The 24,259-nt window shown below is 43.5% G+C and overlaps 1 protein-coding gene across 1 annotated transcript; it reads right to left on the bottom strand.

Moving 5' to 3' along the window:
- Positions 1 to 1,850: 1,850 nt before the first annotated feature.
- LOC119402257 (very-long-chain 3-oxoacyl-CoA reductase) lies at positions 1,851 to 21,274 on the bottom strand. Its single transcript, XM_037669392.2, has 10 exons — positions 20,903 to 21,274; positions 11,068 to 11,114; positions 10,450 to 10,525; positions 9,639 to 9,749; positions 7,712 to 7,776; positions 5,769 to 5,813; positions 5,529 to 5,645; positions 4,388 to 4,453; positions 3,783 to 3,932; positions 1,851 to 2,453 (listed from the first exon to the last, which is right to left on the bottom strand). The coding sequence occupies exons 1-10, from the start codon at positions 21,099 to 21,101 to the stop codon at positions 2,262 to 2,264; spliced, it is 1,068 nt and encodes a 355-aa protein (XP_037525320.1). The 5' UTR covers positions 21,102 to 21,274; the 3' UTR covers positions 1,851 to 2,261.
- Between the last annotated feature and the right edge of the window lie 2,985 nt (positions 21,275 to 24,259).

The following is a 24,259-nucleotide window of genomic DNA, read 5'->3' as shown; positions in this document are numbered from 1 at the left end:
GTGCCGATAAATAGTAGGGGTGTGCGAATATTCGAAATTTTGAATATTTTTCGAATAGTGTTTGCTATTCGATTTGATTCACACTGGAATTTCACTATTCGAACTTCCCAAAAACAAATACAGTCAACGTCCAACTGAAAGTGACCCCTTCAGATTTTTAATATGCTTCACCTCATTACATTCTCGCATTGCGGCAAAGCTGCCTTTCAAGCTCCGTTACGGTCGAACTTTGCCAAGACCCAGTCAACGTCCGATTGAAAGTGGTCCCTAGATTTTTCAATATGCTTCACCTCATCACACCCCGTATTGCGGCAAAGCTACCTTTCAGGCTCCGCTACGGTCGCAAATGTATTAACTCAAGAAAACGCTGGTTCCAACATGGAGATGAAAGATCTGGCAGAGTTGGGGGCTCAATTAATGCTGGTTTGGGCCTGAAATTTGGGCAGGAAGTCCGAAAAATCGGACGCCGAAGCTTTTTAACATCCAAAATTTCAGATGTTCTTATTTATCGACATGTACGAGGCAGATTTGGAACTCTGGACTTGACGGGAGCACACTCTTGTCCACCACATCAGTTGGGCTTCCACAGAAGTTGAAAGAAGAGGAGAGGCTGAGGAAATGGCATCTTTGCCTATCACGTGTAAAGTGCTGTCGGCAACACTTTGGTAGCGCCAAATCATGTACAGAAATAGAATCCGGCCTCTACATTGCCTCATTCTTGATAAGACAACTATGAAACACCACCCCGCTAATGTTTCATCAACCTACCGAAAAGAAACACTTTCATGTTGCTATCTCATAAGAATATGCTTAGGAATCCTCTCTCAGCATTTTTTTTTTCTGCAATTTCGCTTCGAAGTATTCTAAAAATATTCGCAAAATATTCGAGAAATATTCGAAAAATATTCGATTCGCACTCACACTTCAATATTCGAATTCGCTTCGCACCCAAAATTTTGCTATTCGCACAGCTCTAATATAAACCGCATGTAACAGCCTGTAAAGGTGGTTTCACTGCAGCGCAGGAATGCTATGCCGTGAACACACTTATTCAGGGGAAATCCGCACTGCCGCGAAGTCCTACTTCAAGGTTCAATGAACAAATAGGCCTCTCATCGATGCATAATTTTTGAAGTTTAAAAGCTTGTTATACCGGCTTATATGTTCTAATTGTAGTAAAGGTTAAAATTAACGTATTTTACAGGTGATCACTTGCATTCTACTGAAAGTCAAATCCTGCTACTAGTCAAAGTTTCTTCCACTTCCCTTTGAACCAAAAAGAATGACATTTGCACATGCCTTATTCCAATTTTAAAATAATATTGTGCAGGTTAGTCGGGTCATGACAAATATGCTCATTTTTCTTTTGTAACACGCGATATATACTATTCGAATTCTCGAAATTATTTGAACAAATCACTATTCGCTTCGAACCTAAAGTTTACTATTGGCACAAGCCTAGTTAAAATGTTCCGGCTTCCACATGGAAGCCCTGCCCTCTTTGGTTTGAGATTACCCTTAGTTCCCACACAATATTTTGTACAATACTAAAAGCAAGCTAATGGACCTACACTCGAACCTCGATATAACGAATTATCGGTTATAACGAAGCAAATGAAGAATAGTCATTGTGTTACAAATATACTTTTATAACGAATTTTAGATATAACAACCTTATTTTCGTGTCAGATGAGACTGTTAACGAGGTTTGAGTGTATATAGGCCTTGATGTCTCCTTTCTAGAAGATTAATATTTTAACATAAGATAAAGTCAGCACACACCTCATGCACAGACTCATGTTTCATTTTGTTTCGTGTGAATGAAATCTGAATGCAAGACTGCATACACGTACACTTTACAAAACCTTTATTGACCTCTTCACGAGGTGACAAAAATTGGCAAAAAAAAGCCACAAACAAAAAAAAGAAAGAAAGCACAGCACGTCTCTGTACAAATGAAATATGGAATGCAAGGCATCGGAACACGTTGACTATAAGGTCCCCCTCAGAAATGTTCAAAAACGCAAGACGACAAATGCAAGGCAAGAATCAGAACGGGGGTGTAAGAAAAAAAGGGACGAGACAAAAAGTAGAACCTCCCTTCCCCAACAGCGGTAGTAGTAGTAGTAGCACTACCCCCCTTTCCAGAAATCCGAGCATTCATTACAAGTGAAAAAGTGATGAGTTTGTGCACGTTGTTGCAGTGTGCCAACGTGCGCTTGAGAAGCTTGAAAATGATAGACGACGCCTTCGGCTCTGTTTCACTGGCTCTTGATCTGCTCTCCCACGTCGCCCTCTGCGGCCCTCGCGGTGGAGCTACGCTTTCCCAGGAAAGTGTCCTCGATGCCTTTCTTCTTGTAGTAGAGCTTGCGGATCTGGAGCAGGGAGGCTTTCGAGATGTTCATGAACGCGTTGTGGGGCAGGCACTCCATCAGCTTCCGCTGGACCAGAGCCTGTTGATGAAAAAGACAACGGCATCCGCGTTACTACGGCCCGAGGATCGGAAGCCTCGTTATGAACAAAAAAGCTTGAAGAAGAGTGCGTGTTAGTTGTCTGTCCTCCGATGGCAACGTCTCGTAACACACACGTAAATATTAAAATGTAAGAAGTTTAAGCCTGTTCCGTGCTGTGAAAACCGTCGGACCGCTAAGCTGTAAGTGCACGAGTGTATTTGATTGGCTAGTGAGATCACGCGGTGTTGTAAATCCACTGCTAGATTGAAAATACGCACGCTTACACATTTTGAGCCTTATCATCATTATGTCGAGCATCATCATCATTTCATTTCTTTATTCACTCCCCCCTTCTCTGGTCACGTGAACAACAACTACTACTACTACTACTACTACTGCTACTGCTGCTACTACTACTACTACTACTACTACTACTACTACTACTACTACTACTACTACTACTACTACAACAACAACAACAACAACAACGATGACTGCACAGGGTTGACTAAGACAGTTTCACTGTAAAAGAAAAGCCTAAAAACTAAGATTTTGCAGGAATCAAACCCAGGACCTCAACATGCAAGCACAAAACTATAACCGTCATACCACAAGTACAGGCGTTGATGTGGTTAATTGGACACCCTTAGAGGGACACTAAAGTGATGTAATGAATATGTTTAAACTATGCGAAGCATTGCAAGTTACTTTACCAGTAAAGGACCCCCACTCCTCTTTTTTCTATAGCAATATTGCTGAAGTCATGTTATTCAATTGTATGAATACTTCATGCAAATGTTTGGCACTGCTGTGATGTTCGATTTTAATAATGTGTGCATGCGATCTTTGCGCTGTATATGCTAGCTGAGATGATATGTTATTGAAATGACAATGTCACTCAAATCAATTTTTAGGGTTGCCAATGAATTATTTCAAACAACATTCTAGAACTGTAGTTCATGAACAATAATTGCAAAACATGCGACTCATAGGGTGTACTTTGTATCTTTTAAATCTTGCACAATTATAAATTTCTTGATTAAAGGAACTGGAAATACACTAACAATGCAAACATTATGTGAGCATTAAAAACATTAAACAATACACCAGGATATAATATACTACTGCTACTAATTAGTGAAGCTTGAACAATATGCTTAACTGACGTTTGTAAGTCAGGTTATGACTACAAATTTCGCCGCAGGGGCAGCAAATTTCTTATACAAGCATTTTCAGGTAAACAAAATATAAAGAGAAGATTTTTTTCAGCGCTTATACTGTGTTTCTAGTAGTTACAAAAAATATAAGGTTGAGACTATTGGGCCATACCCTGACTTTGTGTGGACCATAGCCGTAAGTGGCGTGCTCAACACCGACAGTGTCGAGGGCTTCGCGGACGTAGGTGGTGGCCGTTGGAACCATGTAGGTGGCCTTGCGGATCTTGGACATCTTTGTGGACACGTACGCTGGCATCACGGACTGGAAATGGAAGGAAAGCAGGGGGGAAACAGAAATGTTGCATCATCCAGTGTATTACAAATTGCAGTGATGTTGTATGCTGCTTACGCCTGCATTTTCAAGGTAAGCAGCCCATGGACCTTTATCCGCAATGTGGCAATAAAGTTTTGGTTGCAGAACACTTTTAATCGCATATGTCCAGCACCGATGTATGCCATGGAAAAACTTGCTTTGTCCAGCTGTCAGTGGCAGGGCAGTCCAGCGGACTGCCATGCCACTGACATGGCAGTCAGTGGCATGCCACTGACAGTCCAGTGACAGTCCATGACTGAGTCCACTAGACTGCCATGCCAGGTGAAGCACTCGTTTAATCGGCTACTCCAAGTGGCGACCTAACTGCTGACTTTTGACATGATGTCTGAACGTAAATTGCATCAATGAAGACAATTAGGCAGTAGTGCTACAAGAGAACCTACCTGGATAAAGATGCCACGATCCTTGTACTCAGCATGAAGCCCTTGAGACAGGCGGTCCAGGTAAGCCTGCAGGTCACAATTAAAAATGATCACAATTTCAGAAAAGACAAAGAAGTCAGTCGCTTAGTTTCACATTGCACGCAGTGTACAAAAACTTCCTTCACTCTCTCCCTTGCTCTATTTATGCACATTAATTAATTAGACTTCCTCTCAAACAGGCTTTTTATATACATTTAGTGCAAGTCTTAAAGAGATACAGACACCAATTTTCGAAGCAGAGTTTACTTTCCAATACAAACCTTCTGTATACAGAGATGGTTCTGAGCAAGTGTGAAGCTCACAAAATGCTGATATTTTTTGTTTTCGAAGTCAATTTTTGCACAGTGGCCTACTGACATAGACACTAGCGTGTCGCCAGGCTACAGTACTAATTCTGGTGACTTCATGCACCAGTATGGCTTGTTGCGATGACAACAGGCGCCAACTTTCAACATGGCCGCTTCTGCGTCACCAACGGAGCCACGGCGCGTAGCGGCCGTGGAAACGTCACGAAATCTTGCGCGAGCGTGTGATGAGAAGCTCATACCGTGTTGTGACGTCAGGGTACAGCAGGAACTGAAACTAGCTTTTCAAAACATACTGCACATACTTTTGCAGGATGTACTATCAGCGTCAAATGAAACCCAAACAGCAGCAAGCATTCGCAGTGGTATAGTGCGCACCATCTTGTTATCACCATGGTCAGGTGTGCATATATGTGCAGTGCTGCCGAATCGAATGCGTGCACCTGTCCATGGTGATAACTGGACGGCGCGCACTATACCACCGCGAATGCTTGCCACTGTTCAGGTTTCATTCGACGCCGCTAGTACTCATGCTTAGAAGTACATTTTCTAGACCCTTGAGGGTATGACCTTTCATTTGACTAAAAAAACGACAACTGGAAGATTTTGTGTCAGTACCCCTTTAACGAAGAAAATGACTTGAGCCATTGTTTCGGACAAGAGGATGTATCTTAGTGAAAAAAAGACAAAAGGACAAATAATCTTGTTCAAACTTTGCATCAAGCGACATTCCCCACTTAATTACCCGCCATTACTACACAATGCGATTAACCCTTCGTTAGCAAAAAGCCTCCTACCTTGGAGGCGGCGTACGCGCTGAGCAGGGGCAGTGGGTGCATCCCGGAGATGGACGACACATTGATGATGACTCCGCGGCGACGCTCATCCATTTGAGGCAGGCAGATGCGAGTCATCTTAAGATTCACAAGGGACAAAATGAATGGGCACAGTGGTATCAAGGACTCTGACCACAGCGATGAGAACAATGAAAATGACAACAAAAGTACATTAGAACATGAAAAGAGTGCGAGACTTACCATGGTTGCAGCAACACAGTTGGCCCTGATGATGCTGTCCATGACCTGAAACAGATTCGCGTTCAAACGTTACTGCACATATTAGAATTCAGTTTTTTGTGGCCATACGACGACGAGGCTAACAACCTTATCAAAGCCAAAAGATCACTACTTAAAGGTTTACAGAACAAAACTATTAGTTGCCGAGATTTTCAGCATGAATGGAAGCTTGGGTGCTAAAATTGGTTGACACAACCTCGCTTTCAGCCAGAAACTGGTGAATTTAACACGTTTTTCTTGAACTTCTGTGTCTAGCGGCCACGCCGTGAACTAGAATAGGCGACACTTAACTTGCCAGAAACAGGTGTGCCAACCATTCAAGCCATCACCCACGTCTCTCAACTCGCTCTGCTCCCACTACGGTCCCTAGAACTGGTACGAATGACATCGGCAGCAAACTTTATGTCACGGCAAGTGACGCGCAGCTCCACGAGCACTGGCGTAAGCACTGACTGGTTAGCCAGCACTGGCGTAAGCACCACGAGCGCTGACAATCCTCCAAAAATACAGCTAACTGTTCAAGAATACAAAAATAAACTATTTATCTGAACGGTCGCGTCTTCCGAGTGTAATATCAACGCCTTCGTCGTTTTTCCATATTTTTTGTTCCGTGTCCCTTCATAATTACTAGCATGCAGTTAACATCCGATTATCACACTGATGTGTCAAATTTCTATCACTCCTACGCATTAAGTCTAACGACACCACTAGTGGTGCCGCAAAGCCTTGAGTAATCAAGCACATGCAAGTCATCGGCATCCGAATGGTTGGTTGGTAACTAATATTTGTATTACTCTAACCAAAACGAAAAGGCTGCTACTTGTTAGCCAATGTGCTTGACAGTTTATCTTTATTATATGACAAATTGCTAATACAGCGCAATACCCGCAAGAACTTTAAACTAAACACATACACTTTTTTCCTCACTATTTTGTGCAGTAAATTTAAGCCATGCTACCAAAGCAGCATGAAATTCTAATCAATGAAATGAACATTGCAAAGTTCATAAGATAATCTTTCACAAATATATCCTGAAATAGTGCTGGAAAAGTTGACTCCACACAGCTTCTCATAGCTATAAAATAGGTATTAATAGTATTGTAAACATTAATAGTATTATTAGTAAAAAATGTAATGTTCCATTACATTTTTTACTTTCTTGACCCTAGCAGGATGTTTTCTGTGTTAATTAACCTGATCACTGGAGGACTGTCCAAAGATGTATGGTTAAACACTTTCAGCGGCGGTGGCTACGTATGTGTACGCAATTTCTTTATGCTAGTTGTGTCAACTTGTGGCCAAAAGAAAGCAAGATTCATTGCTCAATAGGGGAAGTGAACCTTCTGCAGAGTCAGTATGTCCTGACTTCACCTCAATGTGCTGAGTATGACTGTTGCCGATCACTCTGGTGAAAGCACTACGATGTCTGGCGTGTCATTTGACGTACCACCTTCCAGGACCAGCGTCAAAGCGTTACCTCTTTGTTTTATCGAAATGAATACAACCAAAAACTAATTGTGCACGCATTTGCAGCCTATGATTTCATTCTTATGGCAAAATGGAACCTGGCTGACTGCAGAATAATTAAATATTTAATTACATCCTAATTACAATCAATTACTGAAACTCGCACAAAACTACACATTACTTAATTTCCTTTCTTGGAATGCAATACTGAGCTCCTCAGAATTATGCTATATGTATTTGACACATTCGCAGACAGTGACTCATAATTCACGCCCTGAAGGGGTTAAATTGATTAGAAAATCACACAAATTGATTTTAAATAACAATCATTAATACTTATTTTACTTGAACCAAGCTATATTTAAGTTGCTATACTAAAACAGGTACTCAAAATAATCACAATAAGGTGCTACTATTTGGATGGATGCATGACTGACCTTGTCGCCATCGGGAACTGCGCTGAAGAACTCGGGGTAAACGTAGCTGACGCCAACATTGTTCACTGTTGAGAGACGGAAAGTGTTGGGCTTTCAATCAAGGCATGCCCCTAAGCAGAGTTCAGAAAGAACCACTGCAATTATATAAAGGAAATAACAACCATTTCACTTCAGAGGAGAGGTCACAAATTGTCTCGTGCCACTTTTACCCCTTTGAGGCGCTTTGTACACATTTGTGTACATAACCTCTTTTCACTAGTTATGTCGACTAATGGCTAAAAAGGACCAAGATACATTGAGGTTTAGATGAATTTAACCTCCATAATAAATTCATTTCTTCATTTAACTTCATTTTGCAGTGTACTGTTGCATATGATCACTTTTCTGAAGGCACTACCGTGCTCAACGAGTCATTTGACGAGTCGCTTTCCACGAACCACAACATAAGTGTATTTTTTCTCTGCTTGAAATGAATATAACCGAGAATGAGATTGCACCATATTTATAGCCTGAGATGAGATTCCATTAATGCAAAAAACATGAATAACACCTGGATAGATAAATATTTAACAACAATTTTTTAAGGTTAATATTTGTACAACACACAAATGAACATATTATGGCATTATTTCTGTTGCAACAGAATATCGAGTGGCCTGAAATAGTGCTATGCAAATTTCACGCATTTACCGACAGTTCTTCATGCGTCGGACATGAAAGGGTTCAAGTCAAATTCAGATTAGGAATCAACCAAAGAATGGGAACAGATAATGCTATCTTCTACAGTTTGAAACATGCTACGCACAGTGACTAAACTAAGAAATAAATAAATTGGTCTTGCTGATAACAGCTAGCAAGTTGGATATCCCCAGGTTCTATATGCACCACATAAACTATCACTGGCCACAGCACACTTCTGCCACGGCATTCGAACTTCTACTTAGACTTTGTACAAAGTTTAATATCGATCCCAGTAAATACATCTCTCCCTCTTCTTCTAGGAAAACCAGACATGCTCACAATCATGATCTGACGCCATACTTTGCACGTACTAACCTTTTCAAACACTCCTTCTTTCCGAGAACCATTAGCGAATGGAATACACTGCCTTCAAATGTTTTTCCTGAACGCGGCATTCCCGACTTTGAAAAATACATGCATCTTTTTGTGTAATCTACACTGTTGATATTGCAATGATACATTATCTCATTCTATTATTTCAGCTGTGTAGCTTTACTTTTTTGTGCTTGAAACTGTTTCTAGAAGTTTGTTCACTTTTCTTCTAGAGATGTATAACTAAGCATCCTAGTTAGTAAGACTTGTTTTTCAGTAGTATTGTGTATTCTAACTTGCTGTATAATGTGTTCGATTTTTTTCGCTATGCTCTCTTTTTTCGCCCCTCCTGCTTGGTCTACGGACTGCAGTATGTACTAAAAAAAAAAAAAAAAAAAGTTATGTAAAATAGGAAGCTTGATGTTAGTTTAGGCTCCTGTAAGTTCCTGAAGGTATGCCAGTCTTAGTACATCAACATTTCGGCATGCTGCCCACATCAGGCCTGCATGCTATGAAAGTGCTCAGCTGTTTGTGTTGCTTATGTAAAACGTTGAGGCTTGCACCTAACTCTCCCTGTAATGTGCCTGAAATTATTTGTAACAATTGGTTCGTTTATCTCTGCAAGATACGAGGCACCCGGAAAGGCTTTCAGCCTATAACACATCTGCATAAGAAGTATGCAACTGTATTTTAGCACAATATAGGGCTAACTTTGATTGATTGCTTTATTGATTGGTTGATTGACATATAAAAGCAACACAATGGCTGTGAGCCACCACTGCTCTTGCACCATTACCATTCAAAACTGTCCCTTACATCACCTTGGAACGTGGCACAAAGTACGGAACTAATACGAATGTGAAAGAATACTTACCAAGCACTCCGATCTCCAGACCCTGCAATTCCCTCCGGATCGTGTCGTAAATATCACCACTGGATGTGAAGTCGACAGCAATAACCTTGGTCTTAACATTGGATGCCTCCTCTGCAATCGCGACGATAAGCAGTTTAGCCTTTCGGGAGACCGACTCCTTGGGCAAGCGTGTTATCGATGCATTTCGTCAATATTATCAGCTTGATTAGTGTTCACCATACGATGCAGGTCTCTTAATCATCAATTACATCCGTCAACATATTCTGGCTTCGATGTCTATACACGCAATTCTACCCATCTCATCGTACCAGCGAATAATATTTTTGCCACGTTTGATTATCTGACCCCCCCACACTTCTTTCTATGGCATCCATTCCATAACTCTAACAGACCATTAATTATCAGCCACACATATTAAATTATCTGTTCAACTTAATCCTTTTCCTTGGCCACAATTAAAATACTAACACCATTTTCCTGTATCCTGTTATGTTGTCTTTGGCTTCTTCTCCATGTAGTTAGGTGCTATCAAGGAAATGCACAACCTGCATTCGCATGCTGCATTTGTTTCCTCGAACGAAACTTTCCGCACAGGAATACCTAGTTATCGTGAAAGCCTGTTTCACAAAAGCCGGAAACATGGCCTGCAAGTTGCAACGTGAAGTGGTCTGATGCCACATGCTTACGTTGCATGCTTTAAGACAATACAGTGAGTGCCTAGCGAGCATTGATCAACATCACCAGGTGGCTGTGTCATGTTATGCGATTGTGGCCTCAGGTAAGGACCAGCAACACAGAAACGGTCACGCACCAATGTCATGAGCCACTGCCTCGAGCTTCTCTAGCGTCCTGCTGATGAGCACAATGTTGAGGCCCCGTGCTGCAAGCTGAAAAAAATAAATAATTGGAAATGAGTTGACTACAATTGCCAACGAATCAGTCGGAAAGGTTATAAACATAGAGTTTCCTACAATACTTACTAGAGGGAACTCTGGCACTAGTGTCTATGGGAGCTGCAATGCATCGCGCTTCAGCCAGCATGGGAATCATGGGTAGTACACGGATTTGTCTAAACTTCGTTCTTTCGGCTCCGTTTGGCTCCGCGTCGCCTGCATCCGCTTTGTCGCAAAACGAAGTTCAGCAAAAATCAGCAGTTTCACTTCACCACTTTAACTTCTTTAGGCTCACCGATTCAAATCTGGTCACGAAGTTCACAACGATCCATTCTTTTATCCCAAAGACAACCAAAACATAGCAATAAACAAAGCCACAAGTGCGTTCGAAGCCCACAAGCACGAAGACTAGGCAAATCCGTGTACTACCCATCATTCCCATGGTGGCGGAACGATCGCAGCGCCAGAGTTCCCTCTAGGTCATTTTAGGAAACTCTATGGTTATAAAAGAGCAGGAAAAAGAAAAAATGCCGTACCTCTTCACAGTATGCCCGGCCAATGCCATCTGAAGCACCCGTGACAACTGAAAGAAAAATTAAATGCACCTGTGAGTACAAATAACTATTAAAATCATAATGAGAAGAGCAGGTACTGTCTACTTTTGTTTCAGTTGGATACTGCCATGTACCACAGTTTCATATAATGGAAGGCAACTGCAGGTCCTGTTGCACTGATATCGCAGTCACACTGTTAATGATAACTAGTGGCAGTGAAATATTAAACTTTTATCTAATCTACATAATATGTCCAGCTTATTATGACTGAGACTGCAGCAGCTGTATGCAGGACTGAAAATAGCCCTAGCAGGTAATGTATAACTCGTCCACTATGCCTGACCAAAAAAATAATGATAAAAAAAGACAAAGAGAGGAATAAAAAGGAAGGAGAAAATAATGGAAGCCACTGAAGCAAAATGTTGATTGTGAAAACAAAAGGCCCCCAGGTCAACAGATACCAAGGCTTAGGCCAGCTCAGCTTATACATAGCTATGGATGATAACAAAAGCGTGAAAAAAAGTGTTAAAAATCATCTGGAATGCAAGGAGACGATTCTCTTATGTCAATGAAGCATTAAATGCTGGTATTTCTGGGTTAAACTGAGGTGCCGTTATCAAATAGATGTGATTTTAGGAGCACTACAATAAAATACAACAGCCTGCTTCCTGTTCATGCAACTTTTGTAGCAAAATTCTATTTTTTCTCTCCAAATCTGTAAAACAATTCGCATAGCTGTTTGACTGGTTGATCTGAACTTATAAAAGGTCATCCAAAACCAATTGCCATTGCTGCAGAAGCTAGGTTTCTCCAACGGAGACGTGCACATATAATGGTAGTTCTTTTTTTTGTGTGTGTGAAATATGTTTGCCCTTAATGACAGTACTGCTGCTCCAGTAGACTACCAGTTGCCTGCTCTGTGCATTCCAATGACCTGCTGAACTTTTTCCTTAATTAGAATAGCAGCTACCCAGTTCTCTATTCAATGAGGGTATGAATCAAAGCTAGTTAACGAGGCAACATCTTTAGGTATAAAGCACGAAACACAGAACAAACAAGAACACCCTTTTTGTTGGTCATATGTTTTGTACTCCATACTTAAAGACGTTTTCTAATTAATGCCACTGTCTTCCCATGCACTGTAAACCAAACAAGTGTGTTTGGGGAATCTTTCTGCCAAACAACAAAAATCTGGCTTCCTTGCATTTAATTTCTCAAAAACTACATGCTCGTTACTTTTCCATTAAAAGTGCTATGTCATGCTAATGGCTTCACATTGCTCATGCCGTTCGTGAACGGAAAGCGTCGATAATGCAAGGAAAGCATGTGATGTACACAACGGTCATTCTTGTGTGGCAAAGGGACGGCCCAAGTACACCTTTCTTGGCTTACAGTGCATCTTGACTGTTAAGCTTATATATTTTCATTCCATTGTGCAATGCGCATTTCCTGGCTTCCCAAATTTTCTCGTTATACACCAAGGTTTACCTCCTTAAGCTACCACTGGCAGAATGCACTACTAATTACAGGTTTTCATTTGCTCAAGTAAAATGAAACAGGCCTGGTTTAGGGTTATTTAGTAATGAAAGAAAAAGGTGAACTAGTTCGACACCCTCAGTTTGTGTGTCAGCCAACCCGTCCCACTTGCACTTAAAAATCCTTGAGGAAAGCAGGTCAGCAGCATTAAGAGCCAGAGTTCCTCAAGGGCTTCTCACACCTGGCAATTGTTTTGTCTCAGAAAACAAGCCTATGAGAAATACCCATTGTTCAGACAAAGAAGTGCCAGTGCACGTACTGCGCCTAAGGAAGCTGCTTTATAATTTATAAGCCTCCTTACTAATGTCCCTCCCACTTTGAAGTGGTACAAAATGTCGCCATCAAAGTGCTACTGAATGTTAAAGGGACCGACAACTGCCCAAAACATGAAATGAGATGATTGCACTGATGGAAAGATTGTCCATCGCATTGACTCAAACCAACCCTGTTTATCTCGTGAGAGGCGGATTTATATTTTTATTTCTTCATTGAAAGTCGCGAAAAATGACCTTTGGCGCCTCTGGCGGCAAAATCATAAATGGTCCGATGAAGCCGGTCACGTGACCATTGATTGGTGTACGCGTTCGATGACTTTTCTGTTAGTACTGAAATATTGTTCATTTCTTTATATTAAAAGATATTACTCCATAAAAATGTACATATAGGCCTGCGTTAGTTGTATGCAACAAAGTGGCGCTGCCTTCACTTGGCGTAATGATCCCATGTTGCGAAACGCCATCCATGACACAGGCGCAGGCAACCTTGGTCGCAGGCGTGCACAACGCTGTACAAATACCGAGAACGTGTATAAAGCCACATCATCTCATTGTAACAGCTTGCTATCTTCAAAAATGGTTGGAAAGCTCAAAATAAAGGTGGTTAAGCATAGCTACAGTAACTCCTGCGAAAGCAGAACAACGACAGCTTTCACAAGGGCTAGCGGCATTGCTATCAATTCTCAGCGTTGCTTCCTGTCACGCCGTAAAAAACTGGGTAGAGAAAAATCAGTTGTCAGTCCCTTTAAGAGACGGCTCTCCAGTCACTGAGCTCAGAAGATTGAAGATACTCCATATCGGCCTACATTTACAGCAGTGGTGCATGTCAGATACTGCATGATAACTATTTAACCATTAGCACATTGCACTAATATTTCATTAACTTAAGCGTAGACTGCAGATATAATCGAAGCCAGTCCGATTATTGGAAATTTCGAGATCAGCTCCAGCTTTCAGATATTCACTGTATAAAATTACTTTTTTTTATTTGGCATTTGTTAAGCAATAGGAGACATAACTGCATGGAATACAAGTGTACTTCAATGCCATTTATTGGGGCAAATACCTCGAAACACATGTTTCTACTAAGCTGACATCTTTTCTTTAGCGCTGACTAGCTTCAAATGCACACAAAGAAAAAATACGTTCTTTGTGCGCAAAACGTTTCAGAAAAGAAGTCAGATAGGACAGAGCGCACGTTTTCTATCCGACTTCTTTTCTGAAACGTTGTGCGCACAAAGAACGTATTTTTCCTTTTAGAATGCTGTACCAACCAGCCTAAGTAGCCAACCCTGTTGCACTCAAATTCACAATCGTAGTACTTGATTGAAACCGTTAATTAGCAAAAGTTCAATTAAAGCGAAGAGTGGCAACCATTCCAGAATTTGTGGCATTTGCTAATACAATAAATTTTAGACAGCAAATACAGCGCTATCTCTCAAAGCACCTGTCTTTGATGACTGCAAAAGCAGCTGTTGCTGAAACATCCCTTGCGTGTCGCAAACAGAGCAAAAATATGGCTTTTCTTTTTTTAAGTGACACGGAAATTTAGTAGACAGTCGTCATCCATACAGCTATAATTGCAACTGCCGGACATGACAACCACTGCATTCGATCGCAGAGGCCTAGGTTTTTTGTTTTCCCGAAAAGGAGGGGGGGGGGTGTACTCCAAACTGTACGTTGAGTATGGGTGGTACACAAAATAAACCATCATTGTTGTGATCAAAATTTTGAAATTTTTGTACGAAGGTTTATTCTAGCAGTACTCCACATGTCTAGAACAAAATACAGCCGCTGCAATTGGGCTGCTAATTGTATGTGACGCATCTGCTCTATAGGGTTCCTACACATATTAATTAGTATTAATGAGACAAATCTGGCGCTACTGTTTACAGAATCTGTCAGGTGTGGAGATTCAGCCAGCATGGAAACTATCACTGATTTACTTATAAACTCAGTGCTTTTGACTTCAAACAACTCTGCGGATTTTTAAATCGGACATTTTCAATATAGGTATTGTGATTACAAACAAAAATTCCGAAGTATTATTCCAGCGTTTTGGATAGTTTTTTACGGACGTCGTCAGGGCCGCCATCTTAGGGTACTGCAGCACGTCAACAAGCTGAGTGAGCAGGAGCCATGACACGTCTTGTGCCGAGTGACGAGTCGATAACAGTGATTACAATCTGCTGAAGAAAGGCCACTGTCGAGCGCAAAGGGATGCGCGCGTTCAATGACGTCATTGCGCGCCATGTTTAGGTGCGTTCAACCTTTCCTGATCAACAGGGTTTCTTAACACTGTACTTTAACGGCACGCAGACGCGCATGCGCGTGAAAGGCGGAGGGGGTAGGGGGCATGGGCGTAGGCAGGGGGGTGCAAAAGGGGCACTTGCCCCCCCCCTCAAGCCACACCGGCACTTGCCCCCCCACCCAAGCTATGCCAGCTCTCCCCCCCCCCCCCCCCCTCCCCAAGACGCGATGTAACACGGGTTTGCACCCCCCAAGGCAAAATCCTGCCGACGCCCATGGTAGGGGGGGGGGGGGGGGAAGAGAAACTGTAAACAATCGTTGAAGCACGTCGTTCCCACGACGAGAAAAAACCAGCAGCATTCTCATGCTCGGTTTTTTCCTTGCCAAAGAAAACCCAGCGACGTGTTCCTTCTTTCTCAGGCCAGCGCGACGCGATTCACGATTCAATCCAGCGCCCAGCCAGGTTGTTAAAATACTTCCCCGTTCGCGCGAATTAAAAAAAAAAAAGAAGTGATGAAATAAAAAAGGAGCGGAAAACGCGCGATCCCCCTCATGACGTCATATCGCGCAGACAAAAAAGTGCGGCGGTTTGTTGCACTCTTTCCTTCACTTTCAAGGTTGGAAAAGAAAGCCGTATCTGCCCCCCCCCCCCCCCCTTCACCATCCCTTTTCCGGTAAACCATGCCCACGTGTGCTTGCTGTTACAGACATGTTTACTTCGCCCCTTCAGTTTCTCATACGTTTTTGATATGTGCTTCTCGCGGTTACAGCGATTTTTTTCTCAAATGCGTTTCTATATTTAGTTGGCATGCTTACGCCAGCTCGACAAGTACGTACGCACGTAATGGGTTTTAAACGGAGGTGTATGGAGCACCGCGTCAGAACGAAGTGCTGAACGCGGCGTCGGTGAGATACCGTCCGGGGGCGGTATTTTGTCGCGACGCATGCGTTACCGGGACACTGAAGTGAAAAAAATTTCTTTAGTGTCCCTTCAAAGAGACGCTAAAGAGTCTAAAACGATGTTTTTTTCCCGGTATTAGTAAATTACTCTTTTCGAAAATCACCGCGCTTGAGAAGACACTAGGAAAGCGTGAAAACGCGCAAAGAGAAATGGTGGCGACGCCACTGCAAAGTTTCCACACCTAGCGCCGTAACGTCACAAATTTTGAAGGCGTCCACTGCGGCCTACATAGTTCGTAATCGGTAAAAATGAGGTACCATCGACGTACCAAGTTTCAGGAAAATTCGTTGATCCACTGTCGTCAACGTACGCGAGAAGGCGAACTTCGAAATCCGAAACGTCACGTCAGGAGATTTCAGCGCGAAACTTAAAATTGAAACTTCCACCACGATGTTGTGTGCTTACGAATAAGCCTAAGATGTTGAAATTAATGACAGTGGAGTTTTCAGAGTATAATTCATCAGTCTAACCTGATACATTGTTTCACTTTATCCCTTTAAAGTCTGCCCAAGTGAACCAATACTTCTCAAAACGCTAGGGGCTACGCTATTGGTTCTTTTTTTTCCCCCCCCCCCCCCTTTCCTCTAGCTGCGGTTTACCCTGCCTCCAACGGTAGGGGTTCAGCAATTCGTGCGACTGCAACGGTAAAATATCAGGGTGTCCCAATATAAGTGCACTGTGGTATCGCCGCAGCAATGCAGCCGGATTGTTGCATATCGCTGCAAGGCAACACATATATTGCACCAACGCAGTAAGCACTGCGTTACTGCGAAGCAGCAAAAAATAATCATAACGATAATTGATATATTACTCCCCGAAGGGCTGGCGATCCGGCTTACGCGGCATGCAGCTTCGCTGACTTTGATGTATGAGTTCTCATACTAAATATTCTCTCTCTTTTTTTTTTTATCAGCGGTGCCGAGCGGCGGATCCAGACGATAAGGCAGTGCGACATCGACGGTCGAGATGGGGAATAGTAAACAAAACCGAAATAGCCAGATCGCTACGAGATACGGTCACACATTCGGGCACAACGAATGACACTCGATTTTAATCTGTAACGTGTTCTCAGCTTCAAGCACCTTGTTCTCAGCGCTAATCAAAGGGCACGTTTAGCGAAAAAAAAAAAGAGACAACACAAAAAGCGACCCCTCCTCTGTCTACAATTTCCGTTTTTCGTCTATTATGGCAGTAATGAAATGTAATTATGCCTTAGATTTAAACGAAAGCTTTATTAACAACGTCCCCATTCTCAAGAGCCAGACTCGTTAGTCGAGAGTTTTGGCCCAACATTTATCGTGCATTACGCATGATTGAGATCAATTACGAATTGTAGCGGTTAGAAAAACGTGGAGATAGCGAGTGGTGTTAATGATTGCGTCAAACAGGCCTGAATGCCCCACTTATGAAACGCCCTCCGGGCCTTTAATTAAAGACGAAGGGCTGCAAAAATGCAAAAATACAGAAAATATTCCGTATACGTATTCATACGCAGCGTACAGAAGGGATCACAGGGCAACTGCAAAAAAAATTACCCGACGCGTTTCAGTAAGTATTGCTTATAGAACTACGAGCTTGGAATTGTCATTGTAACGTCGCCTACTCAGAGTGTCTGTTTATGTGAACGTCATCATGCACCCATCGCGCAGTGTGGTCGATTTCGCCGGCACCTCTAACGAAATCAGCCGCTCGGAGCGGTGAATGATTCGACTCGCAAAAGAATACAGCATGAAAATGGCCGGATGGTGACAGAATTAAGCGCGCATGCGAGAACTGCGCGGATCGAAATGGAATACTGTGACAAAATACACGCATGTGATAAGATATCCGTGGAAAACTTTTAGCATCGTCACTTCAGTTCTCCTCGGAGTGTTTGATAATTGGCCATAGTTAATTACATCAATGGGGGAAGAAATAAGTAGACATCACCTCTTTTGTGAACACCAGTTGCGACCACCATTTCAAACAGAACCAGTCTTTTTTTTTTCTTATGGTGTCCTGTACGCATGACGTCACCATTTTCATTCTGAGAATGTAATACGTATCACTAACGATGTTACGTTGTATGCAAAGATCCTGAATAAAAACTTGACTGTTCGTGCGCCTGCATGAGGTCGGTGGTTCGGTACGTCGCCACTTCCCGCACGACCACGCCATGATCAGACCAGCGCAGCTTTTCCTGTCCTCGCGGTTTTATCCCGTACGCAATTTTATGCAGTCTTGTCGACGCTAAACGCACAAAACAGCAAAAGGCTGGGGCGTATGCCCGACACGGGTGGCGCGACGCCGACGTCCTGGGAACCCGACGGTGCCAGCGACTCCCGTTTCCTCTCAATGCGGAAACTGGCAGCGCGCGAATATACATTTCAGCGAGCAGCGACGTCATCAGACTAGATGAGCTCATTTGTACTACGTACACACGCGCGCAACGTTCATTTGTCCTCGCGTTGTTGAACGCAAGCAAAATGTCGCTGTCGCACCTACAAGGAAATGTAAGATCGCAGAGAAGTCACTTAGGTTGAAGGCGCGAAAATGCACCAGAAGTGACTCCGCAGTGCTGCAACATGTCCATTTTCAAACAGACGTCTCCTTTAAAGTTATTCGCAAACGGTGCAAGAAAGGTACTGAAGTTCAGCCTCAAACATATACGCCTACTTTTGACATCCTTCGCCAACGGTGTAATGAGGGCGTTAAGCTCATTTCCATGCAGACGCCTTGCTTGTGACACTGGGAAAACAATGTAAAAAGGGAGCTTAGCTCAGTTTCAGGCAGATGCCCCCATTGAAATGCTTCGTAAACGGTGTAATACGGATGGTATAATCTAATTTTAAAGCAGACGACTTCTTGGACATCTCTCGCAAAAGTTCGTTTTCAAGCAGACGTCCCGTTTGTAACCCTTGGCAGACAGTGTAACAAAGGAGCTTCCCTTGAAATCCTTCGCAAAAGGTGTAATTAGGGTGTTAAGCAAGTTTTCAAGCAGACCACTCCTTTGACATCCCATGCAAAGCGGAGTAATAAGAGCATTAAGCTCACTTTCTAGCAGACGTCTCGTTTGTAACCCTTGGCAAACAGCGTAAAGAGGGACCTTAGCTGATTCACGCAGAGGCCTCCTTTGAAATCCTTCGTAGACGGTGTAATAAGAGTGCTAAGCTAGTTTTCAAGCACACGACTCCTTTTACATCCGTCGCAAAGGGTGTAACAAGCGCACTAAGCTCACTTTTAGTCCTAACGCATATAGTTGCGCTGAGCGAAAGGCACTGGATGACTAAGCACAAGTGGAACAGGACAAGTACGTGCGCAAACTTGTCCCGTTCTTTGTCCTTCGTACATTTAGCTCAGGGCAACTACATTAGAATGTCGTCCCATCTAGCCCAAGTTGAAGCTTTCCTCAATGTCAAGCAGACGCCTCCATTGAAATATTTACTTCGCAAACGGTGTAATAAGAATGCTAAGCTCATTATCAAGCAGACGACTCCCTCGCAAAACGGTGTAATAAGGGTGCTAAGCTCGTTTTCAAGCCGTCGCCTCCCAAGAAAACCTTCGAAAACGGTGTGATAAGGGTGCTAAGCTCACCAATTTACTCATAATACTCTTACATCCTTCACGAACGGCGTAACAAGGGCACTAAGCATCAATTTCAAGCAGTCGTCTCGTTTGAAATCCTTGACGTACGATCTAAGAAGGGTGCTGAGCTTACACCGTTTCAACGGTGAAATCGTTAGCAGGGGATGTTTACTGTCAAGCATATACGTAATCCAGGGCTATCACTTTAACATCGCGTACACCATATAGCAAACGCTGGTTAATTCGAACACTAAAAAAAAAAAAAAAATGTGTTTTTTTGCCCGATTTCCAGCGCTTGTAATCTGACCTTGCCACTTGACCTATCCACAGGCGGTGCACGAGCTTTTTTTTCGTTCTTTTTTATGTTTATTATTATTATCACGCCCTTCGCATCGGCGTGCATATCAGAAAAAACCGAGGCCTCCGCGACGTTTTTGAGTGACCTCGCGAGATCTCGATAACAGCTTGAGACTGGTCTCTCACGTTCCCTTGTTTTTCGAGGCCTGTATCGTATAGTGGTGTCGCGCGATCCACGAGCCGAGCGCCATAAAACTAAGGCCCCTCCATAGGGACTTTACATAAAACTATGCACAAGCGCACCTGCATAAAAGCGCGCTCATCGAAAATGCGGGCCAATAAAAGTTTTTTTTTACGGCATCGCAAAGGCAATCACGACAATGTGCGCCCGTGGAAAACGCGTTGCCTATCAAAACGGTCGTAGTACTGCACTTGAAGCGTTATCTCAAAACGTCCCAGTGCATCTGATTCAGTCACAGCCGAGTGGGCACGCGCCGATACGACCGTGTGAGCCAGCAAACTCAAGCATCCCTAGCCGACGCCGTTATAAGTTAAATCAACTACGCCCAACAAATTTCTAGGCTTCTGGCGAAACTTGCAGCTGACGACGGCTCACTTGACGTAGTAAACGTAGTAGCAGTGCGACTGTCACCCGGTAGGTAGGGCACGCATCGATTAAACGTTCGTAAACTGTGCAGTCGAACTAAAAAAATGGCACTGCACGTGAGAACTTGCAGGCGTTGTCTTCACTTCATTCGCACGTTCACTTTCCCTGTAGTGAAGTGCCAAGGCCTTGAGTGACGCACGCAACGGAGAAACGGCAATTACGGCAACAGAATGCACGCGGACAAGACCGATGTGCTGAAACTTGAATCCGAAACACGCTGACATATGCAGCAAAAGGTGCAGGATAGATCGGTGCATCGAAACTTACCAGCCCACTCGCCCATCTTGCGAAGGTTGATGTTGTGGCCCAGCCAGCGGGCCAGGTAGCAGGTGTAGAATCCCTGCCATAGCGCGTACAGGATGCGGCAAAGGAGGTAGACGGCGAAGAAAAGTCCTAGATAAGCGAACACAGACACCGAGTAGGTAACGCCGGGGTCGGCGAGTGGACAGTGGCCGTCCTTAGCCATGGTCGCCGGTGCGTGTGCAAGTCGACGAGACTCCCCGCAGCAACTGATGAAACTGTTTCTTCAAATTAACACCGACTGACAAGCTATGCGAGGGGTAGATTCGCTGCAGCGAGACGGAATCTCGCCGGTGATCTGTCTGTGCCTCCCGTGTTTTCCTCTTTGGGCACGGAGAAAAAAATATGCGAGGAGGAAGAAGAGGATGGCGCGTTTGCGAGAGCGACCTGGGAGAGGGCGGAGCTTGCCGAACTTGACCTGAAAATGGCCGCCGCCCGCCGACGTTTTTCCTCGTGCCGTGCGACGGTGCGTGCGGAAAGAAAAAAGAAACGTGGCTTTGAGATGCGCCGCGAAGCTTGCCTTTGGTGGATCCTACGGGCCTCATTCAACTAGTTTTGCGTTTCACAGATCTTCGTATCGGCGACTTGTTGCGCGTGAAGGTGTGAGAAGTGAACGGCGGTAAGATCGCGAAACTTTACTTACGCGCGACGATAACGTGATTTTGTAAAGTATTTCATCTACAAAGCAAGAATACGTCGTAGAAAGGAATGCAGTGGTGGCCCAGCCTTTATGTTTTGTTTGTTATCAAAAGAAAGAACTAAAAAAAAACATCGGAAGGAAACAAAACATACAGCAAAAATGCAAAAAATGGCTCGAACATGGCGGCAGTCAATAAAGTAACCATACTATTGTATGTTTTCCTAAATTCGTATAAATAAAACAGTTTTCATGCCATAACTTGTGTTGAATGTGTCCCTTAAAATCTCAATACTTTTTTATTTTCATCGCAAGTTTAAACAGATGAAATGTGAGGTTTAAGCTCATGTTTTAGCAACAATATATTGTGCAAATCTCAAAGGCTATCATTTTTTTCCCTTCTGTAGACGAACATACGTCATGGTCGCCATGTTTTTAATAGGACAACGCTTTGGATTTTGTTGGCTACGTTCATCAACAAGCCCGTCTTGCGCTACGTCCGCGTAAACGTCACTCGACTTGCAAACATGGCAACCATCGGACTGGTGAGTTTCGGGATTACGCCGGTTTGCGTTGGAATATCGCGGTTCAAACGTTCCTTGCCATCCTAGCGTTAGCTCAGAATTCTTGCGGATGCATACCCTATCGAGAGACACGAAATAGCAATGACTTTATTGTGAGATGTTGGAGCTACGGAGGAGTACACGTGGCGATGCTCTTGAGGCAACGTCCACCCAAACACGACCGCCGATTCAACCGGCGTTTCAGCGCCCGGCAAAATTACCGCGTGATACCAGTAGTACAGTACCGGTAACTACAAAAGTTTCATTCGCGATTCATTCTCAACACTAACTGGTTAATAGGGAGCACTAGTTTCATCAAAACGCTGCGTCGAGCGCTTTCTCGCTATCTGCGCTGAAACTTGAGAAACCACGGCCACGTAGCGTTTGCATTCGGGTCTCTCTGTACCGCAGAGGTTCTTGTTTACTTGCAAACGCGTTCTAAACTTGTTTTTACCTCCGCTCTAGTTATACTGTGCTGATCATTCGTTGTTGCGAATCGCGGACTTTGTGCAATTATAAAAAAAAAAGCTAGATAACTCTGAGTTACGGTGCTGGCGTACAGTTTCGAGAATTGTGGGCTGCCAAATCGAACCAGTATCTATGTTTAGTCATGCTGTGCGGGCCGAATATAGACATTCAGTGGAGGAAAAAATCTAACGCTAAAACTAAAAACTTCAGCCTGTAGGAAAACGTCTCGGAGCTCGTAATGAACTTGTGTTAAGCAGATCTCTGATGCATTCACGTATTCCCGGTTGATCGGCACATAACCACCTCCGCATCAAGCGCGGAGGCATGCGTTTTGTTTGCAGTGTGTGACGCGTAATTTCTTTCATCTGCTTCTTGTGTTTTACAGTTGGGCATCGAGCACATGTACAAGTATGTCAGCCCGGTCAACCCGGCTGTCTACCCCCACCTCACGCTGGTGCTCATGGGCATCGGCTTGTTCTTCATGGCCTGGTTCTTTGTGTATCCTTTCGATGTTTTTGCATTACTACATGCACATACTCAAAGTGGCTGCGATTAATTTTGAAAATATCCATTTGGGGGTGCTGAAAAAGCGCATATCGTGCTGCGACATTCCATTTACGCAGAGGCATTACTGTTTATAGACAAAGAGTACTTGCCAGTTGCAGCAGTGCATTTAATCACGCCAAGCCGCAGTGGTGTAAACAAAACAGTTAGTTTTTGTTGATCAACAAGATCTGTAATTTCGCTTATAAATTTTCGTGGAGATTAGCCTTGTGCCATTTCAACAGAAGAAGGCAGGCAGATTGGGCAAGTTGGTGGGTTTCGATGATATATGTTAAAGGGACCGACAACTGATTTTTGTCAACCCAGTTTCTTACGGCGCGACAGGAAGCTCACCCTTCGTAGCGTTTGTAGCTGCAGTGGTTTATCCGAAAAGCACGTAGTTATTTTATAAGCAGTATTTTTCGATCTGAAAGGCTCCAAACACGCATGGAGGCATGCTCCAGCAACGCTGAGAATTGATAGCGATGCCGCTAGCCCTTGTGAAAGCTGTCGTTGTTCTGCTTTCGCAGGAGTTACTGTAAGTATGCTTAACCACCTTTATTTTGAGCTTTCCAACCATTTTTGAAAATAGCAAGCTGTTACAATGAGATGTGTGGCTTTATACGCGTTCCCAGTATTTGTACAGCGTTGTGTGCGCCTGCGCCCAAGGTTGCCTGCGTCTGTGTCATGGAAGGCTTGTTCCGGTTTCGTTACTCTCTCGATACACGAGCCAAGCCAAGTAATCGAAAACGTAACTGTACATATGCACGGCTTCACCGAGTAGCAGCGCGCGTCATTTCTGAGACGAAGTGTAGGTAGCAAAACTATGTCGCTCCAAAATCTTAGCGACCTAGAAACTGCGTGCATGGTTGCATGAACACGCTGAAAAGTTGCTCAAGACGCGCTGACGAGCATGGGATCATTACGTCACGCGAAGGCAGCGCCACTTTAATGCATACTACTTATGCAGGCCTATATGTACATTATTATGGAGTAATACCTTTTTAATATAAAGAAACGAACAATATTTCAATACTAACAAAAGAATCGTCGACCATGTACATCAATCAACGGTCACGTGGCCGTCTTCATCGGATCGTTCATGTTCTTGCC

Source organism: Rhipicephalus sanguineus, chromosome 8, assembly GCF_013339695.2.
Source record: "Rhipicephalus sanguineus isolate Rsan-2018 chromosome 8, BIME_Rsan_1.4, whole genome shotgun sequence".
NCBI classification, from domain to species: Eukaryota; Metazoa; Arthropoda; class Arachnida; order Ixodida; family Ixodidae; genus Rhipicephalus; species Rhipicephalus sanguineus.
This window is presented reverse-complemented; position numbering and strand designations above follow the sequence as displayed.

Coding starts and splice junctions, on each gene's coding strand:
- LOC119402257 (XM_037669392.2), bottom strand. CDS start 21,101: ATGGCTAAGGACGGCCACTGTCCACTCGCCGACCCCGGCGTTACCTAC. Junction 10,526..11,067: donor GCCGGGCATACTGTGAAGAG/GTACGGCATTTT, acceptor TATTTTTTTCAG/CTTGCAGCACGGGGCCTCAA. Junction 9,750..10,449: donor GGCAGTGGCTCATGACATTG/GTGCGTGACCGT, acceptor TCGCGATTGCAG/AGGAGGCATCCAATGTTAAG.